At 43.9% G+C, this 12292-nt stretch overlaps 1 protein-coding gene across 2 annotated transcripts in view; it reads left to right on the plus strand.

Annotated features, from left to right (window-relative positions):
• LOC109868665 (sarcoplasmic/endoplasmic reticulum calcium ATPase 2-like) overlaps positions 1-11922 on the plus strand; it is a 57753-nt gene extending 45831 nt beyond the window's left edge. The window contains exons 10-22 of one of the 2 annotated variants that reach the window (XM_020458379.2): positions 4194-4282; positions 4397-4499; positions 4690-4821; positions 5098-5217; positions 5535-5753; positions 5987-6322; positions 6529-6749; positions 6971-7173; positions 7302-7387; positions 7476-7609; positions 7803-7920; positions 8073-8199; positions 10849-11922. In XM_020458379.2, the coding sequence (XP_020313968.1) occupies positions 4194-4282; positions 4397-4499; positions 4690-4821; positions 5098-5217; positions 5535-5753; positions 5987-6322; positions 6529-6749; positions 6971-7173; positions 7302-7387; positions 7476-7609; positions 7803-7920; positions 8073-8199; positions 10849-10859 (1899 nt within the window). In that variant the 3' untranslated portion in view covers positions 10860-11922. Of the gene's footprint in view, positions 1-4193; positions 4283-4396; positions 4500-4689; positions 4822-5097; positions 5218-5534; positions 5754-5986; positions 6323-6528; positions 6750-6970; positions 7174-7301; positions 7388-7475; positions 7610-7802; positions 7921-8072 lie in introns of both variants that reach the window. The other variant, XM_020458378.2, reaches the window with a different exon arrangement.
• Positions 11923-12292: the final 370 nt, after the last annotated feature.

Here is a 12292-nt window from a genome sequence, read left to right on the forward strand (position 1 = left end):
TACAGTGAAATGCTTGCTTATGAGTCCGTTCACAAAAAATGCAGATAATAACTAAGAAATATTTGCTAAGTAGAAAAGGAGATAACACAATTAAAAACATACATTTTGGGTGGCAGGTAGCCTAGTAGTTAAGAGTTTTGGGCCAGTAACCGAAAGGTTGCTAGATCGACTCCTCGAGCTGACAAGGTTCAGGGGCAAAATGTCAGATTTTTACAAGGTAGTTAACCCACTGTTCCTAGGCTGTCATTGTAAATAAGAATTTGTTCTTAACTGACTTGCCTAGTTAAATAAAAAACTGAGGCACGGGTTACCAGTACTGAGTCCATGTGCAGGAGTACACGGTAGTGTTAATTGAGGTTATACAGTACCAGTCAAAAGGGCTTTTCTTTATATTTACTATTTTCTACATCGTAGAATAAGCGTGAAGACATCAACTATGAAATAACACAAGGAATCATGTAGTAACTAAAAAAGTGTTAAACAAATCTAAATATATTAAGCTGGGTTTCTGTGTAGCACTTTGACATTGGCTAATGTAAAACGGGCTTTATAAATACATTTGATTTTGTTTCACTTTTTTGGTTACTAATTGATTCCATATGTGTTAATTCATAGTTTTGATGTCTTCACTATTCTACAATGTAGAAAATAGTACAAATATTGAAAAACCTTGAAGGTGTAAATGTCCATTTTTGACTGGTACTGTACATGTAGTTAGCGGTAAAAGTAACTAGTAAATCAGGATGTATAATAACCTGCTGCTACTCTGGTTATGTGAAGTGTCAGTGTATTTTGAGAGTGTGTGGTTAGTCAAGTGAGTGTGCATAGAGCCAGTGCATTAGGATAAATAAATGATAAAGGAGGTCAGTGTAAATAGTCAGGGTAGCTATTTTACTAACTGTTCAGCAGCCTTATGGCACGGGGGTAGAAGTTGTTCAGGAGCCTTTTGGTCCCAGACTTGGTGCTCCAGTACCACTTGAGTTTCCATACCAAGCTGTCATGCAACCAGTCAAAATGCTCTCAATGGTGCAGGTGTAGAATCTTTTGAGGATCTGAGGGCCCGTGCCAAATATTTTCAGCCTCCTGAGGGAGAAGAGGCGTTGTCCTACCCTCTTCAATACTGTGATGTGTTTGGACCATGATATGTCCTTAGTGACGTGGACACCGAGGAACTTGAAGCTCTCACTCCACTACAGCCTTGTCGATGTGAATGGGGGGGGTGTTCGGCCCTCTGTTTCATTCCTACGATAAGCTCCTTTGTCTTGCCCACGTTGAGGGAGTGGTTGTCCTGGCATCACACTGCCAGGTCTCTGACGTCTTCCCTATAGGCTGTCTCATTGTCGACGGTGATCAGGCCTACCACCTTTGTGTCGGTGGCAAATTTCATGATCTTGTTGGATATGTGCGCGGCCACACAGTCATGGGTGAATTGGAGGGGACTGAGCACGCACCCCTAAGGGGCCCCCTTGTTGAAGGTCAGCATGGTGGATGTGTTGTTGCCTACCCTTACCACCTGGGGGGGTTTGTCAGGAAGTCCAGGATCTAGCTGCAGAGGAAGGTGTTCAGTCCCAGGGACGTTAGTTTAGGGATGAGCTTGACACACATAGTGTTGAACGCTGAGCTGTAGTCAATGAACAGCTTTCTCACATAGATGTTCCCTTTGTGTAGGTGGGAAATGGCAGTGTAGAGGGCAATAGAGATTGCGTCGTCTGTCGATCTGTTGGGGCGGTATGTGAGTTGGAGTTGGTCCAGGGTTTCTGGGATGATGGTGTTTGAGCCATGAGCAGCCTTTCAAAGCATTTCAGGGCTACAGATGTGACTGCTGCGGTAGTCATTTATACAGGTTCACTTGGTGTTCTTGGGTACAGGTACTATGGTGGTTTGCTTGAAACTTGTAGGCATTACAGACTGGGTCAGGAAGAGGTTGAAAAATGTCAGTGAAGATACTTGTCAGCTGATCAGCACATGCTCTGAGTACCTGTCCTGGTAATCCGTCTGGCCCTGTGGCCTTGTGAATGTTAGCCTGTTTAAAGGTCATACTCACGTCGGCCACAGAGAGCGTGATCATACAGTCGTCCGGAACAGCTGTTGCACTCACGCATGGTTCAATGTTGCTTGCCTCAAAGCGAGCATAAAGGCATTCAAATGGTTTGGGCAGTCACTGGGCAGCTCATGGCCGGGCTTCCTGTTTTTTTTGTCTGTGATAGTTTGCATCCCTTGCCACATCCGATGAGCGTCAGAGCCGGTGTAGTAGGATTCGGTTTTAGTCATGTGTTGACACTTTGCCTGTTTGACGGTTTCTTATATGCTTCCGGATTAGTGTCCCTCTTCCCCACTGAGGGAGAAGTTGTTGTCCTGGCATCACATGGCCAGGTCTCAGACCACCCTATAGGCTGTCTCGAGCGGCAGCTCTAGCTTTTAGTTCAATGTGGATGCTGCCTGTAATCCATGGCTTCTATTTGTGATATGTACGTACGGTTACTGTAGGACGATGTCGTTAATGCACTTATTAATGAATTTTATTGTAAGCAGGAATCGGAAGGCTAGAGTTATGGTCAAATTTGCCAAATGGAGGGTGAGCCTTGTATACGTCTCTAGGTGACATGCTGGTAGAAATGAGGTAAAACAGATTTCAGTTTTCTTACATTAAAATCAGCAGCCACTAGGAGCGCAGCCACTGGAAAAGCATTTTCTTATGACTCCTATACAGCTCGTTGAGTGCGGTCTTAGTGCCAGCATCAGTTTTCAGTTTGTGGTAGTAAATGGACATCTGTGAAAAATACAAAAAAAAATTGTATGGTTTGTTTTACAGCTTTATCATGAGCTATTCTAACTAAAGCTAGCAGGACCTTGACTTCCTTAATATTAGAGATTTTTCACCAGCTGTTGACAGTCTCACCCAGTTCTCAATGTCCCGTTGATAGGATAGTCTCGATCAGAGCTCGTCCAGTTTATTCTCCAGCGACTGTTTATTCGCCAATAGAATGGTAGAGACTATTTTATTCAAGGTGCCTCTATATCTTTGCCTTCTATGAATGTCGGGAATTTGGGTCAGGTACGGAATAATCAGTCTTTTGCCTCCGACTCATTGAAGTAAAGTCCTCATCCAAATCAAGGTTCATAGGAAATTATGGCGGAAACATTATTTACAAAAAAAGTTACGATTGGCTTCCAAAAAATACAACCGGTCTGGAGCCCGTAAAATGGCCGCTTTCCGAATCATCGGCATACAGGGTTAGGGTGATTTAGGGGATCTAGAGAACTGACGGTTGTGTAAAGCCTGTCACATGCTTCCCAGTCTAAACAATTTCTGCAAATTGTGACGTTTTTGTCCTTTTGTGGTGTTCGGCAGGTTTTTTTTGGGGCTGTGGTTGGTCAACTCCTGATAGCAGTGTGTCGTGGAAATTCTGCACTGAGAGAGACTTTGTCATTTCTTCAAACAATCATCTTTATTTAATATCGATTCATTAATGCAATAATGAAACCGTCAGCCCAACAGCCTTGACTGTTAGGCTGATAGCCTCCCAAACAACGAGAAACACATCTTTATATAGGACACTAAGAATGCTTAGTTCCACCCCTCTCAGGCAGCTCAAAGAGCATCATAAGCCACTTTGGATTAATCTTGTCGTTAACAACACATGGTGTTATAACCCCCAACCCTGGCTTATTTTCCCTGATACCAGGATGTCTAGGAACCCTTTGTCCAGTCCATCTCTTTCCCAGTTACAACCACCCCACATCCTGTCCATGGAATACTTCTCCCTCAGTGCACCACTGATCATAGAATGGTATGTGGCTGTAAAGTTATCACCCTCTAGTAAAACCCATTTCCTCGACGCCCAGACTAGCTGCAGGAAGCTAGACTGGACACCATAAAAACCCATCCTTAGCAGACCAGTCTTACTTTAGTTAAATATATAATCGTTCACTATTAAAATAAATCAGGTAAGTATGTCATTTTTCTATCACAAGTGGCTACTGGACAGGATTCTTTAATGAAAGGCATTTTAGGGAAGTATGTGAGGCACAGACGACTGAACGAACCTAGTATGTGAGGCACAGACGACTGAACGAACCTAGTATGTGAGGCACAGACGACTGAACGAACCTAGTATGCGAGCGCCTTGCATCCATAAGGAAACAGATTTGTGTGTGTGACCTGACACGTTTTCTACCCGTTTGTGTTCTAGATGTTCGTTATTGACCAGGCGGCGGGCGATAGCTGCTCCCTGAAGGAGTTCACAATCACTGGCTCCACATACGCCCCTGAGGGACAAGTGTGAGTAGAGACCACATACACAATGAAACACACACGTGTAGTCATTATCAATACACCACAACATACCTGAGCTCACTGTTCCCCCTTTTTCATGGCTGTTGTCTTTTATTCCAGGTACCATGATGGTAAACCAGTCAAGTCCTCCCAGTATGATGGCTTAGTTGAGATGGCCTCCATCTGTGCCTTATGTAACGACTCGTCCCTGGATTACAATGAGGTTTATGTCCTTTATAACCTTCACGGTTATGTTCCTGCTGGTCGAAAAGGCCTGTCACATAAGCCTTTATCAGTGGTTCATTTATTATTTTGAATATCAGTAGTCTTCTCCATTATGTTGTGGATAACAGTTTTTTTTTTTGTCGTTTATTGCTACTATCTGTGTGTGTGTGCGCGCGTTTTCTCCACAGATAAAAGGTGTGTATGAGAAGGTTGGCGAGGCTACAGAAACTGCCCTCACCTGCCTGGTGGAGAAGATGAACGTGTTTGACACCGACGTCAAGGGCCTGTCCAAGATCGAGAGAGCCAATGCCTGCAACTCTGTAAGCCACCGTCAGCTACTCTCTTAACCCCAACATGATTCTCCTGTGAAACTATTATAAAACTGTGTGTTGGTCCCAAATGTCAACCTATTACCTTTTATTGTGCACTACGTTTGACCTGGGCCCTGGGTGGTCAAAAGTAGTGCACTATAAAGGGAATAGGGTGCCATTTAGGACTTATGCCTGAGTGTGGTCCAATTCCATCAGACATCCACAGGTTGTTGTTCCACTCCTTGTTAAGGATGTGTTGGTGTGTTTCTTCACTGTGTGGTACAGGTGATCAAGCAGCTGATGAAGAAGGAGTTCACCCTGGAGTTCTCCAGAGACAGGAAGTCCATGTCTGTGTACTGCACACCCAACAAGGCCCACTCCTCCATTGGCAAGATGTTTGTTAAGGTAATCATTAGCATTCATCTACAGTATTTCTCGGCTTGTAGGCCATATGGACACCGGAGAAATGCCTTATATAGTGCACTACTTTTGACCAGGGCCCAGTAGGTCACTATATAGGGAATAGGGTGTCATTTTGGACACAGTTCTAGATGCCGCTTCATAATAACTAGGATACATTATAGGATTTTGATACATGTGTTTGTGTACTTTAAGAACCGGTGTCAGTTTGTAGTTGTAATGTACAGTATGTAGGAAATGAGCAGAGGATAATGTTTTATTTCCTCTGGTTTGAGTTCCTGTCTCTGTCCCTCACTCTCCAGGGAGCCCCAGAAGGAGTGCTTGACAGGTGCACTCACATCCGTGTGGGCGGGAACAAGGTGCCCCTGACCCCGGGCATCAAGGACAAGGTATTGTCAGTGATCAGGGAGTACGGGACAGGGCGTGACACACTGCGCTGCCTGGCCCTGGCCACAAAGGACAACCCTATTGCCAAAGAAGACATGGTGTTGGAAGACTCAAACCGCTTTATTGAATACGAGGTGAGGGAGTGGGGGTCATAATGCAGTAAGAGTGACAGAAATAGCAGAGCATTTATTCAGAGAACGTATGTATTTTCAGACACCTTAAATACTTGGGCTTACTGTATAGAAAGTAACATGATGAGGCTGCAAAAATAAGTGTATATTGCAAAAACAAAATATTTCGATCATATGGATGAGGCCTTGTGAGTTAGCCAAATCCAGGACTCTGGTCTGACTGTCTCTCTCCCCAGATGGACCTGACGTTTGTGGGTTGTGTGGGCATGCTGGACCCTCCCAGGGCGGAGGTTGCCGCCTCCATCAAGCTGTGCCGCCTGGCCGGCATCCGCGTCATCATGATCACCGGCGACAACAAAGGCACAGCCATTGCCATCTGCCGCCGCATCGGTATCTTCAGTGACAAAGACGATGTCTCCTCCATGGCCTTCACCGGCCGCGAGTTTGACGACTTGTCGCCGGCTGCCCAGAGAGACGCGGTGGTCAATGCACGCTGCTTTGCCCGTGTGGAGCCGTCCCACAAGTCCAAGATTGTGGAGTTCCTACAGTCCATGGACGAGATCACGGCCATGGTGAGTGAGACGAGGTCCTCCTGAGACCTGCCTCATCAGTTTCTGTGCAGCGTTAAGCTGAAACTACACTTTGTGGTTCGGCTTTCATGATGAGCCCTCAGCATGTCTTGTAACCTCTAATCCATATGTGATTCATCTAAAAGCTTTAAAGCGATCCTGTAGAAAAGTAGATGGCTAACCACGCCCTGTCCTTTCCCCATGACCAGACTGGTGATGGTGTGAATGACGCCCCTGCTTTGAAGAAGGCAGAGATTGGCATCGCCATGGGTTCAGGCACGGCTGTAGCGAAGTCGGCCTCTGAGATGGTCCTGGCTGATGACAACTTCTCTACCATCGTGGCGGCTGTGGAGGAGGGCAGGGCCATCTACAACAACATGAAGCAGTTCATCCGTTATCTCATCTCCTCCAACGTGGGAGAGGTCGTCTGGTAAGGATCACGGCTTTGTCCCAAATGGCTCCCTGTTTACAGTTAAAGCTCACTACTTTTGACCCGAAAGGTTCTGAGGTCAATAGTTGTGCACTATATAGGGACTGGTTGTCATTTATCACAACCCCACATCCCTCAGTAAGAAAATCAACAGATGGATATCAGTTCCAGGGTTAACAAGCCTTCATCCTCACGTAAATGTTATTCTACCATTCCTACAGCATCTTCCTGACGGCTGCTCTAGGCTTCCCCGAGGCTCTGATCCCTGTCCAGCTGCTGTGGGTTAACCTGGTGACGGACGGCCTCCCGGCCACTGCCCTGGGCTTCAACCCCCCTGACCTGGACATCATGAACAAGGTCCCCCGCAACGCCCGTGAGCCCCTCATCTCTGGATGGCTCTTTTTCAGATACCTCGCCATCGGATGTGAGTTCACTTGCCCTCTGTGGAGAAAAAACCTTCACAAAATTTTAATATGGCTTAGTTGAACAAGTGTTTAGGCTGTTGTGTGTATCCAGATAGCCATGTGTGACTCCTGTGCTCTGCCTCTTCAGGCTATGTGGGTGTGGCTACAGTCGGTGCTGCTACCTGGTGGTTCGTCGCTGCTGAGGACGGACCCAGGATCACCTTTTACCAACTGGTAGGAGAACAATGCCAATTTAACGCACACACACACACACACTCAAACGCATAGACTTACTGAGCTTGCTTTTCTCCTCTGCCCACAGAGCCACTTCCTGCAGTGTGGTCCTGACAACCCAGAGTTTGATGGTTTGAAGTGTGAGTTGTTTGAGTCCCCCTACCCCATGACCATGGCCCTGTCTGTGCTTGTCACCATCGAGATGTGCAACGCCCTCAACAGGTCAGACTATGCCGCTACATCTTTCGCGTTACCTCTCTCTTTTTGAAGTTCCTCCACTGTTGCTTTAGGCTTGACACTAGTAGCATAATGTTGTGAGATTAATCTGGTACACATGGTCAAATGATGGGCAAATGGCTCCAAAATGGGTTTTCAATCAGTGACTTAACCCAGTTGTTCTCTCTGTTTCCCTCAGTGTGTCAGAGAACCAGTCCCTGCTGCGTATGCCCCCCTGGGAGAACGTGTGGCTGCTGGGAGCCATCTGCCTCTCCATGTCCCTGCATTTCCTTATCCTCTATGTGGAGCCCCTGCCGGTGAGACTACCTGCAATAATAATAAACCTGAGGCTACCAGAAATGATTTCTAGAACAATGAAATGCTAGTGTAACGGGTGGGATTGGTGGAGAAACTGAAAAAGCAGGAGAGGTTGTCCTCCTCACCCATGTTGCTACCTTCTCCTCTACAGATCATCTTCCAGATCACCCCTCTGAACCTGACCCAGTGGCTGATGGTGCTGAAGCTCTCCCTGCCCGTCCTCCTGCTGGACGAGGTCCTAAAGTTAGCAGCCAGGAACTACATGGAGAACTACCCTGGTAAAGAGCTGGAGAAGCCCAGCAGCAAAGGCTGCTCTCTGTCTGCATGTATGGAGGGCATCTCCTTGCCCTTTGTGGCCCTCACCCTCCCCCTGGTGCTGTGGATTTACAGCACCGACACTAACATGGCAGACATGTTCTGGTCCTGACTGACTTGAGCACAACCCCCCCCCCCCCCTCTCTCTCCTCCTGTGTGTGCATAGTTAGTGTGTGTGTTTGTGTAGACTTGGAGTGTGCCTGCCGAGTGTGCATGAGAAGGACCTAGTTAAACACAAACTTAAAAAATAATATTCGAAAGTCTTTTTGAAATTGTGAGGCTTTAGTGTGAGTGTCAGTTTGACTGTCACTCCTGTAGCTGTGGACTTTTTGCTGGTTCAAACAGAAAATAATGTTGTCCGTTTTTGTTGTCTATTTCCTTTTTAAGTTAGATTTTTTTTAATGATTTGGGATGATCACTTTCTCTTTCACTGCAGTACAAATAATATTTTTGCGCTGCCCTTTTCATATTAGTAAATAAACGAGATATTTAAAAGCAGTCCATTGACCTGTACAGAGATTAACACTATTTTATAAAACTTTTTTTTGTTCATCATTTTGTAAATTGTTGGAACGGATTGCAGGAGGAGTGGCTAAGAGAACGGGTAGGGTCACCTTTTAATGTTTACTGTTGTCTTCAGTATAAACTTAGAACTCTTTCAGAGCCAATGGACAAGCACTAGATAGCAGGAGGTGGGTAAGATAAGTGATTGTGTATGCATAGCTGAAAACGAAACAGAAGTATCCTGAAAATGGAAGCTACATGTTCTTTAACCTAGCATGAACTGTACTGGGGTTTTCATTTATGATTTAGTCGTCTCCCCCACATCAATGTAAACATTTCCTTTATGGATTTTTTAAAAACTTTTGGATTTGAAAAGCCAGTTTTTCTGCTGTAGGCAGAGCACAGCTACCTCAATGCAATCCATTTTGCTCATTTCTAGATTATTTCCCCTACATGGCTTTCGTCTTTATTCAACATTTAGTCTATATAGTTATGACACTTGATGTGTGCCCCTATTTCCTTGTGCAGAAAACAAACATCTAATTGGCCTTCCCTCAGTGATTTTTTTAAAGGGTATTTTGTCTTTGTATTTTTTATTTTACTTGACTTTTATTACATTTATTGTTGTTTTGTTGGCAGGATTGGGTTTAGGATGTAAATGTTGCTGTCTTTGTGGGTCATAATTTTGATTCAAAGGAGAGAAAAGGCTACATCATGTTTTACTTTAAAAATCCAGGTTTTCCAATTGACTACACCAACCATGAACTTACGACACAAAAGTCCCCCAAGGTTTTGGTTTTTATATTTCAAGAAAAATACACTCATGAACCCTTTGAATCAAAGTGTTTTTGTCTTTCTTTACCTGGACTGAGTGAACGTGGTGTCCAGATCATTTCTATACAGTGTGGTTTTTGTATGGGCACATACTTGAATCTAAATAATGTACAGTTTCTTTGAATGCTTCATCCTTATTGGGCGCAACTTGGCTGGCAGGGTGTGTTTATACAGAACTCTGATCTAGAGTATTATTTTTTTCCCTCTGGAGGGCTTACAAGTCTGTGAAAGGTACCGTATAACTTTAGAATAGTAGTCCCAAGGAGTCCATACCATCACACTAGTATTATTGTCTACTAAATAGGTCTGTTTTTCAGCAATCCAACATGGAAACATACCCCTGTGAAGCATGTCTTTTGGTAGATGCCTTGGTTTGATTTCACTGTGTCTGTGTTCTTTAACAACTGTGTGCTTTCTCCTTCAATGCCTTCCACTGGCTTCCCTTTTCACTAGTGAGTATTCCCTTCCACCACCACACTCCTTAACACACCAATCACTTCACATCAAAAATGTACAATGGAGAGATGACCCCCTAGCTATAACATTTTGATCAACTACAGACATCAGCATATATTTTTGCGTTACATGATTGCCTTTGACCAGCTGAGACCATTAGATCAATACATTTCTGCTGTTCTTGTCCATCTGGTGCTCAGGCAGCTTTCTGCTGTTGCTGCAACTTGATGACGGCCAGGGCTGCCGCTCATCAGATTTAATTCACTTGTCTCTGACAGGCTATATCGATTCAGGATGGGCTTTTGACTGATGAGAGGCTTTAAAAAAAAAAAATGTATTCAGTGCACACTAAAACCAGGACTCTGTCAAATGTTTTGACAGGCAGCCAATTCTGATCTCTTTTCCACTTATTGTTCTTTTGACCTATCAGATCTTTTCACATCAGATCTTTTTCAGAGCGAAAAAATATCAATGGGGCTGCCTGTCTGAACGCAGCCATAGAAGTCCGAGTTAGTTGGTTATGTTGTGGCTGATATTGGAATGAGGATATTTCAAGCCATGTCTACGTCATATTCCTGTTTTTCTTTGTCACCATTCTTCTAATGGACTTTATATGAGAGTGTCTATTTTCCCGCACACCTACACTTGCAGCTTAAGCTCCCACACAATCACAGATATCAGTGTGGGTGTCAAATCTAGTGTTTTGTTGCATGGGAATATACTGGATCTAGTCTTTTGGCAATGCAGTAAAAATATATTTTTTAGATGTTTTTCTGTTCTGATATTTTGTACTCATCATATTTTCCCTTTCTCTACAGGTGATGACTAAAACCTGCCATTCCATCTAGTCTGATATGATAGCTGTAGAGACTAACTGTCCTGTTCAGCATGTGTGTTCTGGGTAGCATTACACCTCGGATATCTTGACCCGCACTGTATATCAGTGGAGGCTATAGGAGGACGGGTCCATTTGTAATGGCTGAAATGGAATTAATGGAATGGTACCGAACATGGAAACTACGTTTGACTCCGTTCCATGAATTCCATTCCAGCCATTACAATGGGCCCGTCCTATAGCTCTTCCCACCAGCCTCCTCTGTATATGTGACCTTTCCAGACATGGGTACAATGCATTTATAGTATTTTCAAATGTTATGGGGAAAAAATGACCAAATACTAAGTGGAACGATATGGTGTGGGATTGGTGGGTGGGTGGGGGTCTAAATGACTTCTTATATCGTGGTTAGACTTGGGGGAAATGGTGCTGTTTTGGATTCTTATATGCAGGGGAAGCCTTCCATGTCCCTGACATTCCTCCCTGCGTCTTCCTACCTTCAGTATTTCATACCAGGTTGACTAGTTTTATATCCATGTACAATACACAGTAGTGCATGCCCTCCAGCTGTGAGTAGCCATGCAATTTATCTAGATTTCTATAGTAAAATATTGTACAGAACTGCTTGACACGATAATAGATTTGAGTTAAATACTACAGTATCACTAATACTATTAAGTGTTTATCACTGATCAGAAACATTTCCTATTGTTTGGGAATTTGCACAGTACTGGGCCAGAATACACTGATTGTCTGTGTAGTCTGAACTTTAACAATATTACCACTCATCTACTAATAGTTGTGAGAAACCAGGACAGAAGACTGGCTTTCATTTATTAGTGACTTGCAATATAGCTGTGTTCTATACCAGTTGAATAAAATTGTCCCTTTTTGTCTTCTCATGCAATATCATGAAGCTGCATTTAAACTGATGTGTTAACATAGTGGGGAGGTAACAGGAACATCTGTACATTTGATTGTTCATTACCTGTGCTCAATGACTGTAACACGCATCACTGAGATTGTGGTTTCAGTTTAATAAACTATTGAAACTTTATTTGGGTCTATCATTGTATCTTGTAGTCTGAGAGTGCCAGTCTTTGTGTTGTCACACCAACTCATTGTTTGCCATACGTGTTTGACTTGGCAATGGAGTTGGCAAGTGTGCAAATACACTAAACAAAAATATAACTGCAACAATTTCAAAGATTTTTCTGATTTACAGTTCATATAAGGAAATCAGTCAATTGGAAAAAAATCCATTAGGCCCTAATCTATGGATTTCACATGACTGGAAACAGATATGAATCTGTGGTCACCAGATACCTTAAGAAAATAATAAGGGCGTGGATCAGAAAACCAGTCAGTAGTGGGTGTGATCATTTGCCTCATGCAGCACATCTTTGCATAGAGTTGATTGTGGCCTG

Source organism: Oncorhynchus kisutch, linkage group LG23, assembly GCF_002021735.2.
Source record: "Oncorhynchus kisutch isolate 150728-3 linkage group LG23, Okis_V2, whole genome shotgun sequence".
Classification (NCBI taxonomy): domain Eukaryota; kingdom Metazoa; phylum Chordata; class Actinopteri; order Salmoniformes; family Salmonidae; genus Oncorhynchus; species Oncorhynchus kisutch.